The 22,772-nt window shown below is 39.2% G+C and overlaps 1 protein-coding gene across 1 annotated transcript in view; it reads right to left on the bottom strand.

Annotated features, from left to right (window-relative positions):
* The window catches only part of LOC149783258 (RCC1-like G exchanging factor-like protein), a 38,294-nt gene extending 36,794 nt beyond the window's left edge, over positions 1 to 1,500 (bottom strand). Inside the window, exon 1 of the mRNA XM_089931490.1 lies at positions 1,416 to 1,500. Within this exon, the coding sequence (XP_089787616.1) occupies positions 1,416 to 1,472 (57 nt within the window). The 5' untranslated portion in view covers positions 1,473 to 1,500. The remainder of the gene's footprint in view (positions 1 to 1,415) is intronic.
* Between the last annotated feature and the right edge of the window lie 21,272 nt (positions 1,501 to 22,772).

The raw sequence follows: 22,772 nt of genomic DNA, 5'->3' as shown, positions 1-22,772 counted from the left end.
TTGCAATTATCTTTCAGATGATGCCACTAAAAAAACTCGTGTGTTCCTTAGTACTTTCAAGACCGGACTATTGTAACTCAGTTCTGTCTGGTTCATCTCGATATCTACTCCAGAAACTTCAAAACCCAGCTGCTGCTCGGATCACCCTTAGAGTACCATGATCAGAGCACACCCCTGCTCTGTACCTACACTGGCTATCCATTCGATCCAGAATCAAACACAAAATTTGTTCTATGTGCTATGTTTCAATGACAGGCTCCAGTCCAACATACTTATCTGACCTCACCCATGTGTATACACCAGCAAAATACTTACACTCCTTGTCTGACACTCATATTCTCACTATTCCCACGGGGGCCACGAGTGACTGAGTGGTCTAAAGCGCTCTTCGTTACAGATCACAGCCATCTCACCTCTGTCTGCGGCGGTTCGAGTCTAAGATTCAGCCAATGTGGGCATGTGAGAAAGCTTGCCAGCAGCTTCTCGTGGGTCGGTGGTTCTTCCGGGGTTTTCCGGGTTCTTCCTCCACCATTAATACTGGCCGCCATGTATAGCCTATCGTGCTGAAAAATGGCGTTAAACCCCACAACAACAACAACAACTATTCCCACTAAGAAAACGATGTCATATGGACAATGTTCTTTTGCATACCAGGGCACAGCAATGTGGAAAAAATTGCTCACTGAACTTAGACACAAAGACAGAGATCTCATTCAAGAGCACTCTTAAAACTCATCTATTTTTATTTCAAGAACAGACTTAAAGACCTAATAATGTTCCTTACCTTAAATATTTTAAGCATGTTTTCTGTTTCTAATTTCATAGTGTTCGTTTTTTGTAATCATATCATTATATAAATGTTGTCCAATGTTGTAAAGGGCGTAGAGCTTCTAAAGATTGGGCGCTATACAAAGTCCGCATAATGATCAGCGATTATAGAACCTAAAAATAAATGATCAATCCTACTTAACAACATGCACTTGATTCCGGGGTAAACTAATGTGTAGGGGCCCCGAGTGGCCGAGTGGTCTAAAGCGCTCTCCGTTACGGATCACTGCCATCTCACCTCTGTCTGCGTGGGTTCGAGTCTCGGATTCGGCTAATATGGGTATGTGAGAGAGCTTGCCAGTAGCTTCTAGTGGGTCGGCGGTTCTTTCTGGGGTTTTCCCCGAGTTCTTCCTCCACCATTAATACTGGCCGACATGCATAGCCTATCGTGTGCTGAAAAATGGCGTTAAACCCTACAACAACAACTACTAATGTGTACACTCGCCAATTCATTCCTTAGTTTACCCCAGAATCAAATGCTTGTGTGCTTAACACAGACTGAAAGCATCCTTTCCAGTTTCAGTTTGTTTAAAATATTAATTACATATTGTTATCTGTATAAGAATTAAGGATAATTAAGAGATTACTTGTGGTGAATAAGTCCGTCCAATTTGGTGGATACATGTGGTCAAGGGCGCTGCCATTTTGGAATGATAACGAGGCTATGGAAACGTATTAGTTGATTAAGATTTCAGCCGTAGTTACGTACCTTTCTTGTCATTTTCCGGTAGTAAATATATCTAATATGCCTCTTCTCTTACATATGGCTTAATGAGCTTTTACTAACATTTTAATTTTGAATTTATGGGATAAATTCTGAACATTCTGAAGCTTCAATACTGACAAATAATAAATTGTAAGTATGCATCTTGTATCTATTTATCTTCGCAGGGAAAAGATTTTTGACGGCAATCCACGAGGGTGACCAGTGGGAAACACCTCGCAGAATCGAGGCTTCATGAAGCAAACATAAGGGATTAATTACACAACATTTTCAATTCGTGATCGCTGTCATTACATGCAGTTGAGAGTAGCATAGTGGGTTGATATAGGGTATAAAGGTCATCCTATGTTAAAAATGGTAGCAAGATTATGGGACTTTAACATTAAGCAGCCATGTTGAAGTGAATAGAGGCAAGATGTAATGATTATGTGTGCATACCTTTCACACGATGACTCTGTTTAGCTAGAACGCAACAGTGTAACATGTCTGGCAGGAAAGGCGATATATGGTTTGTATGCCATCTTACCGAGATTAATATATTAATATAATCTCTGGCCCTTAACAATGAAATTGTATGTTAAAACTATATAAACTACTTAAAACACTCTTCTTTTTTTTTTTTGGAATGACCAACATTCACTCAGTTACCGACCGAACATGGTTGGATATAAAAAGGGAGTATTTTTAATTTTAAAAAAAATAAATTTAAATTTCTTATCAATGAAAATACTACCATCCTATTTGAATAAATCCATAATTTTATCAGTGGATTGAAAGAAATCTGTAGACAGAATTTGTTTTTCTTCTTTTTTGGAGGCATTTGTGGTACAAGAAGAAATTAATATTAGTTTCATATCATGGGGGGGAGTAGTGGCACGGGTAAATCCTATCGAAATCTTCATAAATTTAAAGTTAAAGTTATGTTCAAGGTTGTGTGTGTGTGTGTGAGAGAGAGAGAGAGAGAGAGAGAGAGCTTGGCATAGAAATTGTATTCATCCTAAATTTAATCAGGAAATGTTGGTACGTATCTGAATGTAAGTCAGATACATAAAAAATGTGTGTGTGTGAGAGAGAGGTTTTAATTTGTAACGTAGCTTTAACAATTGTTCAGTCACATCGCTACGATGTCTGCAGTGTGGTAGTTTATAGTGATATCTAGCACTGGGGCATCAAGCCGCAGACGTTTAGCATAATATGCCCCAAGCAGCAGAGAGGGCGAACAACCTCTAATTGACTCGCTCGTTATTCGCAAAAATAAGCCTTCCTGGAAATCGCAACAAAAAAAATCGAACAAAAAAGGGATTGCGGTGACTGGGTGCTGAGTATGAGACTTCACACTCGTTGCTGCCATCCAAAAACTGTGTCAAGACCGACTCGGTATCTCGACCTTGGGTCATGCAAGTTTATCGTGATAAATCCATGTGGAGTTTTCCGAGCATGACTAAATAAATTTTTTAAACGATTATAATCCATGTCACCGTTATACTAAGTCTGATGAATATTTCGTAACATATGCGTATTAACTCCGTTGGGGGCCCCGAGTGGCCGAGTGGTCTAAAGCGCTCACCGTTACGGATCACTGCCATCTCACCTCTGTCTGCGTGAGTTCGAGTCTCAGGCTCGGCTAACGTGGGTACGTGAGAAAACCTGCCAGTAGCTTCTCGTGGGTCGGTGGTTCTTCCCGGGGTTTTCCAGGGTTCTTCCTCTACCAATTATACTGGCCGCCATGTATAGCCTATCTTGTGCTGAAAAATGGCGTTAAACCATACAACAACAACAACAATATTAACTCCGTTAAAAACAGCATTACAATTATCCCTGATCCCTTTAGGAATTTGTGCATACCGCTGGGGTACATAAATCACATCCGTGTTTTTATGCATACCGCGTGAAAATATTCTAGCAGGATTAGATTGTTTATCCAGCATTATATCATCGTATACAACTAAATTATTAATAAACCCATCAATATCATCTACAGATGGCGTTTCATCGAAATCAGTAGTAAATTCAATAACATCATCGCCGCGCTCATCCAACAACTTTGCGTTTTCATTAAAGTCTTTTAATACTTAGTAACATCGCTGGTCATCATCAGACGGAGCAACTAAATACAACTTATCCCATTTTAACCACCTTATGATCAGATCAAGTAACAGTTGCGTCTTACCAGATCCAGATGGACCTATGACGATCATTCAGATAGAATTTGGTAACGCTGCGTGATGTTTAACCGGCTCTAATTTACTTGTCGCTGAGAAATCAATTACATTCATGTTATAGAAATTTTATAAATACTATGGATTTATATTGTGTGAAATGCAGGACGCGTACTCCCACAGGTGATCTAACAATTATTACAACAAAAAATAACATGTCAGCAGTTACAGGTAAGTGTGAATGATGCGGTACAAACAAAAAATTAAATTTATTCCCCTGACACAGTCAGGTGACAAGTCGGTTTTTTTAAAAAAATGCGAGGAGGTGATATTGCTGCCCAGTTAGCCAAACTACCAGGAATACCATGGGCTAAGTACCCAGGAGAAAAACATCTTCTATGATATAATTAATATGGTCCTGGTACTCGACTTCATATAAGACGATAACCAAGACCAACCAAAACCAGGTGAGTATCCAAATAAATGCCATTGATAAAGCGTGTCATGCTCATGGTGTAGCTTATTAAAGTAAAGATCTTCACAAGTGGCACATTGCAGATGTGAAATTAATTCACCCTCTCTAAATTCCATAAAAAAAATTAGTCTATCAAAGAATCATTGGTTATTGGTTGGTGAGATCTGCAATGAACGGTAAGCTTGTAGTGGGAAACGGTAATTAATCAACCGATGATTGAAATAATGGAGTCGATTTATTATTCCCCAAGAGGATACTGGAAGGGTAGAGTAGCGATTAGTAAACTCGCTTCTGCGGCAGGTATCGAACATTCTACTGCTGAAAAATGGTTAGCCCGACAGACAATATGGCAAATTTACCTACCACCGCCTAAAACAATACAGTACGCGCATTTTGATGTCGGCATCCCTAATGAAGTTCATCAGGCTGATATTCTATTTTTACCACACGATACTAGACGTCGAGTAACATACAAATACGCGTTAACTGTCGTTGATGTTGCAAGTAGATACAAGGAAGCAGAGCCGTTATAAAAAAAAAAAGACAGCTGCTGATGTAACTTCTGCGTTTAAACGAATTTATCAACGAGGTGGTCTGCGATGGCCACAGCTGCTACAAGTTGATCAGGGCAAAGAATTTCAGGGTGCAGTATCATCGTTCATGAAGCAACATAACGTCAAAATACGAGGAGGACATACTGCAATACACCGCGATCAGGCAATTGTTGAGCGATTTAATTGAACGCTTGCTGAGCGGTTATTCGGCTATCAATACATGAAGGAAATCATTCAAGACAAAAGATCTCGCGAGTGGGTTGCAAGATTACCAAGTGTGATAGCTGCGCTAAATAATGAAATAACTCGAACTACCAACATGAAAACTATTAATGCAATTACAAATAAACATGTACCAATATAACGGCGTGATCTTTTCAGCGCAGCCAGTACTGGGTAATGTGACTGTGAGATATTTATATGAACCTGATGAACATGAAGGTGGTAAAAAAAAGAGCAACTGATCCTGTCTAGAGTATTATGACACATATAATATCTAGCGTGGTAAGATCCACGGGTAGACCTGCAATCTACAGATTAGATTCATCTGCTCCTCAATGTGGATTTTCACGTGAACAATTACAAGTAAGTCCCGAATACACACAATTACCACCACGACCACTTACCTAGCGCCGTTACGTCGATTACACTCAAGACAGGTGAGCGTCGTATTTTCACGTGTATGACCACGACGGTTATCTTTTCTATCCACGGTAAATTGTCCTGGATTATTAATCGACTACTGCCACAATATTACACAATTACAGCTCGCAAAGTGATTATTCTGCTGCTGCTTCAGCGCGTTGATAAATTCAACATCTAGATCAAAGTCTCGTTTGTGTTGTTTTTTGTCACTTTGTTTATAACCGGCTAATTTTTTTCTTACTATATCGCTGTCAATAACATCATCAATAATTTCTGTAGTATCCATGACAATTCTCCACAGCTGAGATATTCTTCTGACTCGAGACAATGCGAGATAAACCAAATTTGACCATTCGAGACGATCATCTACAATCCAAACTGTTAATGACTCACGTGTCTCTTCCCAAAGGGGCCTGACAACGCAAAAAGTTGTTGCTGGTGGACGATCTTCGCAACACCAAAAAGAGCCTCGTTCAAATTAACAACACTCAAGACCAGATGTGTTTAGCCAGTGCCATCGTGGTTGGACGAACTTATGCCCAAAAGAATGACACGGCAGAATGGAAAAGAGCCTGAGCCAACATTCGAAAATCGAACCGAGCCAAAAAACAAAGAGAAGCAGAACTCCTGTTACAGCAAGCGGCGCTATCCAAAGACAAGCCCTGTGGCATTCTTTAAATGCAAACATTGCAAGACGTCTTGGCACCATGCTACACTTTGAAAGTGCACCCTCAAGAAGTGCACAGATCTCTGTTTTATCGAGACAAAGATTTCAAGGACGGAAAATACATTCACGTCTATTATCACCATGAACATTTCGATGTCATTACCAGTATCGCCCCATTCCTGGGATACAGCTATTATTGTGAGAAATGTGACTATGGTTATAACAATCGAGAGCAACACAAGCATTGTGGATCGAAATGTGAGGGATGTCTGGACAAAGGACATGAACGAATGCTTTTCCCAGCGCACTTTTGTCAGTCCAGCCAGTTATCAACAACATCTACTAACGCAAGGTTCAGAGCAAGAAAGTGCTTGTCAGCTCCTGAGATTGTGCCCTACTTGTGGACAAGCCATACGTACCAATAATGCCAAGGTAAACATATGTCCAGGAATAAAACGACGTCACATTTGTCACCAAATCGTGGACTTGGAACAGGAATGATACATTCAAAAATATCATTCCAAACAAGAGGAGGAAGATGACGAGAAGAAAGGAAATTTGATCTTTTTCTATTTCGAATGCACGCAAGAGATATGCATTCACATTCCTTAATTCTGCGTGGCTCATCGAACGTGCGACGGACGGATGCCACCTGTTTGCAGAACCAAGCCGATGAGGAGTAATGAGAAGAAATCAAATACTTGGACGTGTTCCCTGTATCCTTACATGTGCAGATATTGGCACTTTTCCGCATGGCACCCACAATTGCTAACGAAACACATGGACTTGGACAACATTCGACAATACGAAGGATTGATTAAATGTAAAGTATTGCCTCCGACGGACTTTTACCATCCTGTTTTACCTCACCATTGCCAAGGAAATCTGCTATTTCCCTTGTGCCGTATTTGCGCCGAAACGTGCAACCAAGACCGACCTTCTCAGCACATCCAACAAGAACGGCTTTGACAAGAACGTGGGTCAGCGTGGAATTGTTTAAAGCTCTGGACTTGGGCTACCAACTCTTACAAGTGTACGAAATTTACCACTTTCCCAAGACAGAAAAATACCACAAGAGCGACGAGACTCAGAAAGACATTTTCGCGGACTACGTGGAAGATTTTTTGAAAATGAAACAAGAAGCAAGTGGCGATCCTTCCTGGTGCCATACTCCCGAAGACCAAAAGAAATCCATAGAGAAATGCTTGGAACAGGAAGACATCGCTTTAAACCACATCGAGAAAAACGAAGGAAGGCGATTGTTTGCCAAAGTGATGTTGAATTGCTTGTGGGGAAAATGGCACAACGAACGTGTTTACCCAAGACGCAATATTTGACAGAACCTTCCCGCTACTTATAGATGATTCACGACAAAACCAACTGCATGAAACACGTGAACGTCCTTCGTGATGATTTGGTCCTGTTTAATTACGAGGATGAACTGAACTTTGTAGAAGCCGACAAATGTGGAAATGTCATCATTGCGACTTACGTGACAGCTCATGCTGGCTTAAAATTGCACGAAGTTTTAGAACTTTTAGGAGATCGCGTCCTGAACTTTGACACGAACAATTGCATCTAAATTGATCGCATTGGTCACTGTTAACCTAAAATCGAAGGAGATCGTTTAGGAGCCTGGACGGACGAGCACACCGACGACAAGGTTCTAAGTTTCGATAATGGCGGTCCCAAAATTTACAACTATGAAAACCGGAACAAACAAGGATAAGTGCACACGGAGTGTAAAGTGAAAGGATTGACTCTCAATTATCGCACCAGGCGAGTGGTGAACTTTAGCGTACTGAAAGAAGCCTTGCAGTCTGGACAGGATGCAAACTTTAAAGTGACCACCTACGACCGGGCAAGATTGTACGTTTACCCACACACCAACTGTCAGTCGGCCTTTGGTAAAAGTGAATCAATTCGTGTTCCAGAAGCAAGTGCGGCTTCCCAACCACTTCACTTTACCGTACGGACACGTCGATATTGGACAGAATGTAAAAATGAACAACGTCCAAGACCGATTGTTCATTGTAACTACCAAGACCAAGCTGGAAAGATGAATACTTTTAAACTGATATCATTTACTTTCGGTGATTCTCAAGTGGAGTGCGATGCTGTGCCTTGCGATGAGAGCGATGCCGTACAACATGGACTCAGCGATTCAGTACCACATCATGGGAACTTTGCTATGACTACTACTACTACTACTACTACTACCACTACACCTACCATGAAAGTGCTGATGTGCGTATCAAACCTGACGGATGCGAAAGTGATGCCACTCGTTATAGAACACCTTATCACTTTACTAATTTTCATTGTCAAGGTCATCCTCCACGTGAAACCATGCAGCTACTACCCTACGAACGTCATCCAAAACTAAGTACATGTAAACTCCTGTGGATTTCACCATGCCCTCATCGAAATGAACCTGCGAAAGACGAATATTTGTTCCCTGTGCGTTTTCCTGAATAATGCAACTTTGAAAGTCGTTTTCAAACCTTCAAAGGAAAATGGCCTAAATATATGTGAGGACCTTCCCCCGAAGAATTAGCCAGAGCCGGATTTTTCTACTTAGGCGAAAGGGATAAAGTCATGTGATTCAGTTGCGGTCTGTCACAACACCGGTGGGGCAGAAAGATTTGGCTTACATGGAACATGCTCGATGGTTTCCGCATTGACACTACCTACCTTTAGTGGGACTTTAATCATTGAAGTGGCATACCATGTCTTTTAAGATACCAGCTTGGCTAAGAGTCAAAAGTTGGACGACACAGAGACAAGTATTTAAACCCTATTTTAAAAGTAATATTCAAGGTTTGCCAAACGAACTGCAGGAGAAGATCTACAAGGATGTTGGCAGGGACTTGCCAGAGCAAAAACTCGTTTGGTGACTGTAGATTATGTTGTCGACAAATTCACAAGAGGAATGTGAAAAAGTCAACAAACTCGTCAAATTTCTCTTGATCAAGCCTGCTTTCATCCGATTATTCTGCTTTATACCGTTTACATTAGATGATTTTATTGATGTTTTTGACCGATACCCTGAATGGCAGTTTTCAGAAATTACTCACTATGTCCATTGCTTTCGCTCTGTGAGAAAACTTTAAATCAAACAAGGACAATTAGAAGTGAAGTACGATCATTATGCACATAAAGTACACTTATAGCCTCCAACAAAAATAGGTATAAAAAGGGCTACCATGCCACGACCTTTATCAGTGGTGTTACAACAGATTCTGTGGAAGGAAATCGATGAGATAATTCAAACGGTGAAGGATTACTAATACTTATTAAGAGAACTGTGTCCCATGAATTGGGGTCGACGTGTGGTGTGTATCTTAGTGACTTGCTTTCTGGGATTTACCAGTCGATTCCTTGTAGACTCTTTACGAAGAGTACTTACCACCAAATAAAGCGTGAATGTGGTCCCTTTAAATGAGTACGAGAAACTCGTGCTTCTGAAAGCCTTGCGTTTTCATGTGGACACTTCTCGACCTGTAAGGAAATAAAAGATTCGTCAACTTTTAGATACTGAAGATGTGAACGACGATGTGTGTGTAGCTTGTGACTTAAACCCTGCCTAGAAAAATGTGCTTGGCTGGAAAATATTGGGGTTTCGGGGCTTGGACCAAAGAATTGGCCAATTATGCCCATGAGGAGTTGTGATCCTAAATTCAAACGTGCAGTGAAAAAGATACTTTTAAACCTGTGTTAGTGACAGTGCCAGAAGAAGAACCCGTCACAGAGGACAACCACTACCTTCAGGATAGGAGTGTCATGGACATTCCCGAAAGGCCATTCCGGAAGGACATCTGTGTGGCTGTACCCAATGATGAAACTGTAAGTATATTACACACTGACCCTGGGACGCATATGATACCAAAAACATGTTGCACAGTGACTTGTTTAAGTTCCACTTTCGTCGCCTTGATGTGTATTTTATCGCTGTACTTAACCATTTGGCTTTTATGTATTTTTGTTTTTCGTGTTGTTCCATTTTACAAAAAAAAAATAAACTCATCCTAAAAAATAGTATAAAATCTCTTGTCTTGTCTGTCTTCGTGTCAGAAGTGGCATTCCCTGCTCTATGGCTTCCTCTGCTGTGCCTGCTCCCTCTTTCTCCACTTTCAAAGTCATCGACAAACACTGAGATCATGCCAGCTGGGAGGCCTTGTATAGTTGCCATCCATTTAACATGTAAATTGCCAGACCTAGTGGTTCACGCAAAACCGAATTTTTCAAACTTTTGATCGAACATAAACATCATTTGATCGATGATCCACCTCAGTGGATCATGTGGTGTTACAAAGAGTGGCAATGGGCGTACAGTATCTTGTGAGAAAGTCAAGGCGATTCCATCGTGTTTGTGGAAGGCATTCATGGCGAAGACGATGTCATCGTGTCTGACCCCAGTCAAACCCATCTGGTTGTTTACGACGACATGTTAGAAGACGAGGAGGAAATTAAACAGTGGTTTACGCACAAATGACATCATCGTAATGTCAGTGTCATTTACATCACCCAAAATTTGTTTCAACAAAGTAAAGCCAATCGTACCATCAGTCTCGTTGATCATTACGTGGTCTTGCTTAAAAGCCCTAGAGATAAATCGCAAAAGCAAGTCTTAGCCAAACTGAACGGAACACCTTGAATGACTCATGTTTACGACAGTGCCACTCAAACCCACACGCCTATTTACTAATGAATTTAAAACCCACAACCTCCAATTATTTGCGATTTCGGAACCATCTTTCACCACTTGTGCCAAGACGTTGAGCCTGTCGTGTATACATTCCCGTCGTCGACTTTACAAAAAAATCTATAATAACTTTGGTCACTTTTGGTCTGTCTCACACAGCCTCAACATGACGTCACTTCAGTCTCATCTTACCGTCGAATTCATGCATGCCTTGTACGGCATCAGTCGCGAACAACATCCATAAATACTTACTCGTGTCTTAGAAGCCAGTCTCAAAGAAATATTATGCTTTACGGTGGGAGCACGTCAATTACTGCTATGCATCGTTCACATTCCTCATCAAACCAAACGCTTTCTTGACAGTAACAAAGTATCATTGACACAACTGGCTGATCCTCGCATCAACACTCAAACCAATGTGCAATTTTTTTCAAACCTGGATGTGGCGGTTATTTAGGATGTGCCGCCATTCGCTCCGTCTTAAAATGAGATCTCGATGCCCCAAAATTTCTCCCCAAGAAAAACGGCACTCCCAAAAAAGCAAAACGAACCAAAAAGAAGAAAAAGACCAACGGTGTCAGGGCCAAGTCACAGCCACAGAAAAAGAAAAGCCCACAGAAAAAAGAAAAGTTCCCAGAAAACGAAAATAGTTTCTACCCACAAGAGCGGCACTTCAGACAGGGTGCAACCTTACATTCGCAAACCACACGACATGCAGCGACGGTGACCGCTTCTCAGTAGTCTCATGTTCTTCCAATTTTCTGTTGTTGGTGATGATTACCAAGCCCAATTCGACACCCGTTCTTCCTCATATGATGAAACAATGGAAACCGACGTATCTAAGAACTTCTTCAGTGATGACACCCTATTCGTCTTTAGCTGCAGTGGCAGCTGCTCACAAAAAAAGTACCCGCCCCAAAAATATAAGTCCACAAGAGATAGGACATGTTACAGAGTTTACTGGATTTGTGCAAGCAGGAACTGTTCCGTTTTAGTCCTTTTCTAACCTCTCCACAACGTATGATGCCCGTCATCAATTTGATACTAGGTAAAGACAATCAGTGGCGACGCATTGCAGTATAAAAAAGACCCGCGGTAAAGGCTAGAAGTGCACAACACCCTCTAACTAAAAAAGGAAAGAAAAGGATAGGACTTTCTCCTCGATTAGCCAAACATTGGGACATGTTGTCTGTCCTGTCCAAACATTGTTGTATGTCCTGTCCAAAGCGTGTTCACCCATGCAAAAAAAAACATTCAAACAACCTCCGATGCCGTGCGTGACTGTTGACCGAATGTCTTGAAAGGCTTTATACCTTTGTCTAAACTTCATAAAGAATGATTTGCCAAGCATCGACACGTTCATCCCCAAATGGTCAAAAAGAAACTACCCATTCGTCAAAAGAAAAAGATGTTGGTACAACTCGGAGGAAGTTTGAACATGTTGTTAGGAAAGAAGTATTGGGAACTATCCTGGGAGGACTCGTGGGAGAAAGATAAAAAGGACAAGAAGATAAAAGGGACATCTTGAGTTAAAAGATCTCGGACATGTTCATTTAAATCGAATAGAATGACGAAAACTGACTTTAGTGCCTTACGAACGATGGATAGAATTCCATCGTTGGCAAGAACAACGGACCGGACATTTGCTTCCTAATCCTCATTTGACCGAAATGTCCCAGATACAACACGAATTGCAATAGTTGATGAATCACAACGATTTGTCCCAAACAGAAAAATCGCAACGGTACCCAACTGTTGCAACGACAGCCACTCAATCACCAGAAATATCTAGACGAAATAGCTCAGCCGACTCTGACAGATTTTAAGACCCTGAAGAAAAGTCAACCACCACCACTACCCCCAGTGACGATGACAAAAAAGGAGAAGAATAAGACTTTCAAACTTCAGCAGAAAAAGTACGCAAGTTAACAACACTTACATCCAGAATTGTCTGGATTAAAAAGACGATGGTCACCCCTTTCTCCACAGAAGAGGAAAGGAAGGTGAAGACAAGTGAAAAAAGAACCAATTACCCCTGTTCAGACATCCTACTCTTCAACGCCTGTCGCTCGCCGGACACGCAAAGCATTACAAGCCAAAATATACCACACAATAATAGAGTAGCAACCAGTGAAGAGTGGGTAACCTATTAACAAAAACGGAGAAAGTGTTCGCTAGCATTTACTACGATCCATCCTATCCTGCAGGTTACGGGAGAGTTCAGAAATAAATTGTATCGTGCTGCCAAAACTCAGCAGAAAAGTCTCCGTTGACCTCAGGTGCAACGATGGTTACAAACCCAAGCCACGTACACTTTATACAAACCCATTCGACAAATATTTTCTAGAAGTCGCACCCGATCAACATCAAAGGCAAGCCGATTTAGCTGATGTCTCGCATTTCGCCACCAACAATCGTGGCTACAAATATTTGGTTTGTGTCATCGACGTCTTTTCCAACTTTGCCTGGGTCGTACCATTGACTTCCAAATCGAGCAGTAAATCAGTGTGGTCCCTCCAACTGGTGTTGAAACAAAGTGGTTGTCACCCTTTTCGACGGCGAACCGACAAATGAACCGAATATCTGAACCATGCTTTACAAAAAGAATTAAAGGACCGTGACATTCAATTTTTCACCACCGAGAAACCCATACCTAAAGCCAGCATCGTGAAACGTTTTCAACGCACCTTAAAAAGCGTATGTGTCGACAGTGTTTGATGATACCATCACGAGTGCTTCAAAATTCTTGATGATAGGCTGTTTTACAAATCCATTTTGTTTCATTTTTATATAATAATATTTGTCTAAATGATTATTTGTCTAAATGATCTTATTTTGAAATTCTAGTGAGATAGTCCTCAGCATTTCTTATAGCGTTATCATTGGCGGAGTTATTTTTATCAAGATATCTTTTCAGTTCTTTGTATTTTTACCATCACATTGCACACACAACAGCGTTTCTTCTCTAACTCCAACCCCACTCTTTAGACATGGTTTTGATCCTAAACTCTCTCTTCGTACACTAGGTAAATGATATCTGCAGAATTCATTTACGCAGGCTTTGTTACAAGGAGTTGTAGAGCCTATCATAAGCCAACTGTATTTATTCTTTGTTTGAATCATTATATGTACAATTATATTTTAATTTAAATATATATTTGTCTTAATTATAATATGGAGTTTGAAAAATTATCTGCAACTGAACCTTCTAAATCTAGATTTTATCTTGATAGAAGAAACACTGACCCACGAAGACGAACTTTAATTAAAATTATTCGTGAAGCTAAGAAAGAATGTTGCATCTCATGTGTGGTCAACATTTATAATTATTAACAGTAACGAAATGAACGACCAACGAGCGGCGAAGATTATAAATAATTTCGACCATCAAACATTTTTTCAGAGGAAAATTTATTAAGGAAGTAGAAGATACTTGGATTGTCAGCGACAAACGTGACCAGGTTCGATTACACCACGGCGTTAGAGACACTGTAAAATTAAAAAAAAAAATCCAAACCAGGAATGTTGACTGGCATCGACAAACCGTATTATGAAAGAGCGTATCCTGTGACCACAGCTATTTATGCAATATATCCGCTGAGTGATAAACTCAGCGTTCATCTAAAACCGATGATATTTCCGAAAATAAATTGTGTAGCCGAACGAGCAATGGAACATTTTACAAAAGCAATACGTGGAAATAAACTAACAGATATATGACGTGAAAAAAATATATGATTGGGTTGAATCAGGATAAAGGAGTTACATTAAACCATGTTGCTGAATTATGAAAGAAATTCCCAATAATAAGGACAATGACAGAAGAATCGAAATATAAATCGAAAGGATAAATATTATCGTGGACATCTGCAGTAACAATATTTCCAAGAGATCGAACTGTTAAATTTTATAACGGTGATATATTCGATTTTCTTAACGAAATTAGTAAAAGCGATCCTGTATCAGTATAGTTATTTCAGAGTTCCGATGATGGAAATTATGAACAATTTGTACGACCTAATGGATATATATATATATATATATATATATATATATATATATATATATATATATATATATATATATATATATATATATATATATATATATATATATATATATATATTGCACAGAATCTCTACACGAAGAAATGAAAAATCTTGCACTGAAATATACCCATGACGATGTCATGCATGAAAAGGTGCTCAGTAATTGCTTTACGATTATATCAATCGCAGGTCATTTTGCTAGAGAGAGAAATTCATGGAAACCAACTCGGTTTGATTTTCTCGATGATATAATATCGAGTTGTGTCGAATATGGACACGGTGGATTGTGGAATAGTAAATATGATTTATAAAGATGTTATCTTGGTTGATATGGTTGCACGTTATCCAGGAACGTTTCTTGGAATTGGAGAGTGTTCTAAATATTTGAGAGATTTGGACATCCAACACACGACATGACCATTGTATCATAAATGGACAATTACCAGATTTTCACCTGACTGGAATAGCTTGTATCGAGTCATTTATGTTTGCCGAAGAACTTCATGCGATTTGTTACGTTTGGTTTGGTTAAAAAAATTTCAGAACAAAATGTGGGCGCCAACAGTATTATTACGATATATGCTCGATGTAAAAAGACTAATATCGTTGGTTGTAGGTGAAGCAATTATATCATAAACAAGTTTGATTACCACAACAAAATAAATATTCTGATGATGAAAATCCTGATATGACTGATTTTGAGAATAAAATAGCAAAAGATCTTGGCAAAAAAAATAATCGGTAAATTCACGCAAGGAGGATCATATCATCTTAAACGACACTGTATAAGATTAATTATAGACGATGCTGACCTCAATTTTATGATTGCCGATACAACGAATAGAAACATTTAAAAGTCGAGAAACAATTGTCTTGCCAAATGGAACTAAATTGGGTACAATTGTGAGTTATATTGATGGTGAGTCAACGCAGTTTACTCATATAAGATCTTCAATGCTCACGTATGTTTCGATAAACTTATTATCAATGATTATGTTTCTGAGTTTGCTGTCAGACTCGCTACGGATTCCTGTTATATCAATAAAAGAAAATACAGAACAACTATATATCGGCACGTATGCATCATGGGATGAATTGAGAATAATATAATTAATTATTCTGAATCTGCCGACGTTGAAATCAAAGATATTTATTGCCAAAACAAATCAAATATCAAAATGGTCATCTGCGCCATCGGTGTAGCTAGACATACGACTGTTTATCTTAATGGATCAGGTAGATCAGGTAAAACAACTCGTGTGATCCAATTATATTTGAACAATTGTTCACAAATGGTTGCATTAACGGCTACACACAGACTCGCAAGAGAAATGAGAGAAAGAAATATAAAAAATCGTGCACTTATCACAAATTCTTTCAATGGGACGGAGATTAATGGACTCATGAACGAATGGACGAGAAACATATTCTAAGGATTAGTGTTAGTGGTGAAATATGCACCGTTTCATTAGAAATGTAAAAAGTAATTATTGATTGGTGATTGACGAAAAATACAGCTGTGATATTGTGTGGCGATCATGGTCACCACCACCTTTTTTTTGGATTGTCTCCACATAAATGGCTGAATAAAAACTTGTGGATTATTATGAAGAAATAACTGATGTTCATAGAGCGCTTGATCCAGAAATAGGCGAGTTTAAGAAACTAATCAGAATACAATCCAATAAAGTTCAGTGTGAAATAATGCGCGAGATAATTTCAGAAACTACTATAAATAATTTTTGGAATTTATGAGATTAAATGATTGGTAGTTGCAAGTAGAAAGATAGTTCGTGATACACTTATTTATGTTAAATAAAGAAAACGTTTCAAATCTACCGATACCATTATGTTATCGACAAGCATATACGCGACGATAGAATATCTACTTTGGTATGCCAGGCTATTTGACAGAGTCAAAGAAACAAAATCTTGTGTTAAATGATATTGTGTTAGTTCCTGTCAGTGTTGTTGAAAGCGCGTTAACTATGGAAAAAGTCTCAGTGGACGCTAGGATACGTAATTGCAAGGATTAGCCATCTCTGATACAAATGTTTGGATCGTCGATGATCGTATGAAATGGCCAAACTTAGTTTATCTCGCAGTGTCTCGAGTCAGATGAATATCTCAGCTGTGGAGAATTGTCATAGACTTCACAGAAAATAATAATCAAATTCAGGAAACAAACGATGATATAGTAAGAAAAAAGTTGAGTTATAAACAGTGTTACAAAAAAATTATGCGCGACTTTACTCTCGATGTTGAATTTATCATGACGCTGAAATAACAGCAAAAGGATGAGCTGTAAGACAGTAATGTTGTGGTAGTATTCAAATAATAATCCAAGACAATTTACCGTAAATAGAATTAATAGTATTCCTGGTCATGCACGCGAAAATGTGATGCTGACCTGTCAAGAGTGTAATCGACGTCGAGGTGCTAGATCGCAAAAGTGAATGCGTGTCTTCAGGAATTACTTTTTATTGCTCGTGTAGAAATCCACGTTGAGGAGCAGTTGAATCTAATCTGTAGATTGAAGGTCTACCCGTGTATCTTACCACGCTAGAACTTTTCTGTGTCGTAATAATCCAAACAGGATCATCGCTCTTTTGTTACCACCTTCAAGTTCACCAGGTTCATATAAATACATTACAGTCACATTACCTAGTAATGGTTGTTTTGAAAACTTATGTCGTTGTATTGGTATATGTTTTTTTTATAATTGCACTAATGGATTTCATAGAAGTTGCACGAGTGATTTCTTTATTTAACGCAGCTATTACACTTGGCAATTTTGCAACCCATTCGCGAGATCTCATATCGTTCTGAATTATTTCCTTCGCATACTGGAATCCAAATAACCGCTCAGTAGGTGTTCGATTAAATCGTTCAACAATAGCCTGATCACGATGAATTGCGACATGTCTTCGTCTAATTTTGACGTTTGTTTTTTCATCAAAGATGATACTGCACCAAGCCATTCCTTGCCAGGATCAACTTGTAGTAACTGTGGCCATCGCAGCAAGGGTTCTCGTTGATAAATTTGATCAAAAGCAGATACAACTTCAGCTGCTGTTTCAGTTGCTAACCATTTTGCAACAACAGAACGTTTAAACTTTGCTGCATCAGCAAGTTTACTAATCGCTGCTCTACCCCTCCAATATCCTCTTGGGCTCTAATAAATCGATGTCGACGATCATAATTTCTCTTTTGAGTTTGCTTTTGATAGTTTTCCGATTTCTTGAGTTTCATTAAATCTCTCCATTTCGGCTCTAAAATTTTGGTGCCATTGGTAAGGTAGTTTTCTTCCCATCAGTAATTCGGAAGGGCTGTATCCATTTTGGTAATGGTGTTGCGCGATATGTCAAAAGAGCTATGAAAGGGTCGTTTGCTTTTTTTTATCATTCCTTTAATTGCTTGAACAGCTCTTTCGGCCAGACCATGGCTCTATGGATATTGTGGACCACTATTAACCTGAATGCATAATTTGTCGCAAATTATTTGTGTATTACGGATGTGTATTGAGGACCATTATCTGAAACTAATACTTCTGGTATACCGTGTCGCGCAAAGATTGATTTGAGAAGACCATTCAGTTCAAACATGTCTGAAGCGACCCTTTAGCAAGGTCGACTTTGAAATTCATCTGGTATCATTGGTTTAGCCTGATCTCTTGAGTTGTCGATGCAATGTTGGCAAGACTTTACCAAGTGTTCTAGCTGAGCGCTTAGTCCCTTCCACCAAACTGACGTTTTGGCGCGTTCTCGGCATTTAACCATGCCTTGGTGACCATCGTTAATTCTCTTTAGGATTTCTTTTTGATGTGATTCTGGTACGACCAGGCGTGTACCTTTTATTACAAGACCATTTTTGATTGTAAATTCACCTCTACCTGCCCAGTACGTTTGAAGCTTTCCGTCAATAGCGAATTTCTCTGGCCACCCCTTTTCACAGAATTGTACAAAGTTGTTTGCAAATCAAATCATTTCGTTATTCAGACTTTATTTGTTCAAGTCGAGTATCTGAGGCAGGCAAATTACTAACTACGCAATCAACATATGTGGTATTTTCAGCCTGAAATTCTCTGTCACTCTCAGAGTGAGAAGTTAAAGAAACTCTGGACAGAGCATCAGCAGTTAATAGATTTTTGCCAGCAACATGAACTATTCAAACGTTTAATCTCATCAAACGCATCCTAAGCATTGAATTCTAGGGGGTAAATCTCCCAAGAGTTTTGTGCTTATTTGTGGTACTAATGGCTTATAGTCAGTTTCAAGTTTGAATTGTAACCCAATTAAGTAGCCACTGAAGCATTCACAAGCCCAAGTGATTGCAAGGACCTCTTTTTCTAATTGAGCATAGCGTTGCTCAGTTTCTGACATACCTCGCGATGCGATCACCACCGGTGATTCTGCACAGCACTTAGTCCAAATGAAGATCCATCTGCAGATATAACTATTTCTCTGTTTTGATCATAATGTACTAAAGTTGGTGAAGATATCATTTCTTGCTTGATATCTCTAAAAGTTTGTTCTCGATCTGGAACCCATGTCCATGAGTTTTTACCTTTCAAAAGCTCACGTAATGAATTTGATTTTTCGGCCAAATTTGGACGAAATTTGCCAAGCTAATTTGCCATATCGAGAAACCGTATATCTGTTACGCATTCCGGTGTTTCCATTTTAGATATATCTTTGACTTTTTCCGGATCAGATCGGCAACCATTTTCGTCAACAACATGCCCAAGACACCTAATGGATGATCTCGAAAATTCACACTTTTCAGCGTTCAAAGTGATGCCGGCCTTCTAAATTGATTTCATGACCATTTCTAGTCTTTCATCATGCTGTTTATGCGTTTCCGCAAAAACAAGAACATCGTCCATGTGACAAATTGTTCCGCCATCTCGCCCCAGAGTTTCTGACATCCTTTTCTGAAATAAATACAGGCGCGGAACTGATTTTGAATGCAAGGCAATTAAAATAAAACCTACCAAAAGGAGTAATGAAAGTTGTAAGTCGGCGCGAATCTTCTAACAGGTGTATCTGCCAAAAACCTGAGTTTGCATCAAGTTTGGTGAAAAACTTTGCACCTGCTAGTTTTGCAAGGGATTCTTCAACTGATAGTAGTGGGTTGTTTTCTCTTTTTACTGATTCATTCTGTTTAGTTAGATCCAAGCACATTCTTATCGTACCATTTGGTTTCGGAACGATAACCATTGCCACGCACCACACAGTGGGCTCATCTACTTTTAAAATCCCACCCATTTTTTGTTACATTCTGTCCAACTCCTCTTGGACTTAATTCAATAAAAGGATAGGAATCTTTCTTGGGGTAGATAAGGCATAAGGTTTGGCATTTTTTGTCCAGAGTTATCTTATAGAACCATTTTGTTTTCCATAGGCTTTTAAGCAAATTTGGGAATTTCTCGCGATAATCCCTGTCTAAATTTATGGATTTATCATGACTTTTGCTTGCATTTTGTGTTTTTATCTGCGGTATTTACTGAGGATATATTTACCTGTTAAATAATATTGAGAGCCTGAATTTCGGGCCTGACCAAGAGGGCATGATTCGGTCTCTTTACAACAAATATGTCTTGTATACTGAACGCATTGTTTGATTCCAGACCATATGCAAATTTTCCCAGTACATTAAATTCAGGGTTTCCAGGTCCATGCAATTTTCGATTAGAGTTTGATAGTTTTTGGTCTCTGATTTCTCGTAAATACGTCTCAGGAATTACAGTCACATCATCTCCAGTATCAATCTTGAATAAAAGCGAAGTGTTGTTCAATCTCACACGCAGGGCCGCCGCTACCTTATAGGCAAACTAGGCAGCCGCCTAGGGCGCTGATTTCAAGGGGCGCATTTCTCCAATTTCTCTAAATCAACAACAGTTTTGAAAAATAAATAAATAAATTTCAGTTTTATTGAGGGTCGTCTTTTATTCTGGTTTATTTCATACAGGGACAAATAATCGGGTAGATTCAGTCTTATATGTTTGTTGGGTATGAAAAGACAAATATACATTATGTTTATAAATTTTGAAATTGATATTTTCCTGCGGGGGGGGGGGGCGCCAGAATCTAACCTTGCCAAGGGCACCAGATTGTCTACCGCCGGCCCTGCTCACACGCGTTATCCACGGATGACCCTTCTTTGTGCTAATAGACCCTAGAAATCCAGGTTCCGCTCTCGATTCTATTGTGCGAACTGCTGATTTTGACAGACGTTTTGCATGGTGTCTTCGTTTCTTACACTTGTGGCATTCCGCTTCTTTTGCTGGACATTTTTGTGAGAATGATTAATTTTCTTTCCACATCTCATGCATCCTTTTCTGCTGACACTTTTCTATTGAACGTTTGTTATTTTATGTTTCTGTTTCCCATATTTCAGTGAAGGCAATTTTACTGCACCCATTTGAGTCATCCGTTCTCCAGTTGTTCGTATAATTGATTGTTGCTTTTTCACAGCTTCATTTTGTCGAGCTTGATTAATGGCAGACTCTAGAGTTAAACTTGCATCTAACTGCAATTTTTCCGACAGTTTGAATCTCGCAAGCCAACTATAATTCGATCTCTGATCATTTCATCAAGTAATGGCCCGAAACTACAATTATCTGTTAACACATATATATCTGTAACAAAACTGTCCATTGTTTCTCCCTCTTCCTGTTTTCTTTGATTACTTTTTTGCCCTTTACAAAAATACATTTCTCTTTGAAATGAAATATCGCACGAATCTGTATGCCACTAGCTTCCACTTCTTTTGATCTACCTCTGTCAGGTTGAACGAAGACAAAATGTCATCAGCCTTACTTCACACGGAATAAATCAAGGTATTTCTTGAATTTCTTCCTCTTTTTCCTTAAGTTCAGACGTTTGACGAAAGCGTTCAAATCGATGAAACCACTTTTCTCAAGTTTCAGGTCTCGAGAAGTCAAATTTGTCAAGATTTGTAAATTGAAATGAAGCCATTTTCAACTCTGATAATTTCAATCCTGTATTATTTTTTTTTACCGCTGCCACCATGGAATGCTATTTGTTATTGAAGAATAACTGCAGAAGGCGTTCTGTTCTATTTATTAAATACAAGACATCAATACAGCTAGGAAGGAGAGTAAAGACTGCCTTGACAGTATTTTCCCCATGGAACATAAACCCTAGTGAATGTATAACATAAACCAGCTATTGGTGTGTATCGTACTAATGCAGTGTGAAATATCTGATTACTTTTACTGTCAACTGATATTTCAAACCTACTCTCCCATTTTTAATTTCTTTGATAGTTCAAAGCTAATCTGTCATTTTTAATTTCTTTAATATTTTTATTACACTGTATAATTCTTGAACGCTGTAATAGAATTGCTGGGTTGTTCTCTTAATCTGGCTTTCACTTCTTGGTCGGCCTTTTCGTTATAGGTATGTTTATATGTGATGGGACCCACATAAATTCTGTCATGATGTTTTGTTTTGCCAGGGTCTTCAGGTAGAGTAGTATATTTTTAAGCATATTTTCCGACTAGAGGAGTTTCCCGATTCCATGGATCTCAGCACGCTGAGGGAGTCGCTAACCATAACCACTTTTCTGGCGCGTTGAAGTCTCTCACACCTTGGACAGCTTGACCGATTGCTCAAGATTCTACTGTATAGATGGAACAGTTATCAAGTAGTCGCGCCCCCAACGTGATGCCCTCCACTGATATCACCGCTGCTGCTACCGTTTCTTTTCGGGGTTGGACGTTTTTGAGTCGTCCGTATAGATAGTTGTGTAACCCTTGTAATTTTCATGAATTTGTGTTAACCAACAGTTCAGGATTTATTCTTCTTCTTCTAATTATTATTATTATTGTGTGCAGCGCCGGCGCCAGACTATCTGGCGCCCTAGGCAAGGTTAGGTTCTGGCGCCCCCCCCCCCCCCGAAAATATCAATTTCAAGATTTATAAACAATATATTTTTTTTT

Source organism: Sinohyriopsis cumingii, chromosome 14, assembly GCF_028554795.1.
Source record: "Sinohyriopsis cumingii isolate HCF-2022 chromosome 14, ASM2855479v2, whole genome shotgun sequence".
Lineage (NCBI taxonomy): Eukaryota > Metazoa > Mollusca > Bivalvia > Unionida > Unionidae > Sinohyriopsis > Sinohyriopsis cumingii.
Note: the sequence above shows the minus strand (reverse complement) of the source record. Positions and strands in the feature narration are given on the sequence as shown.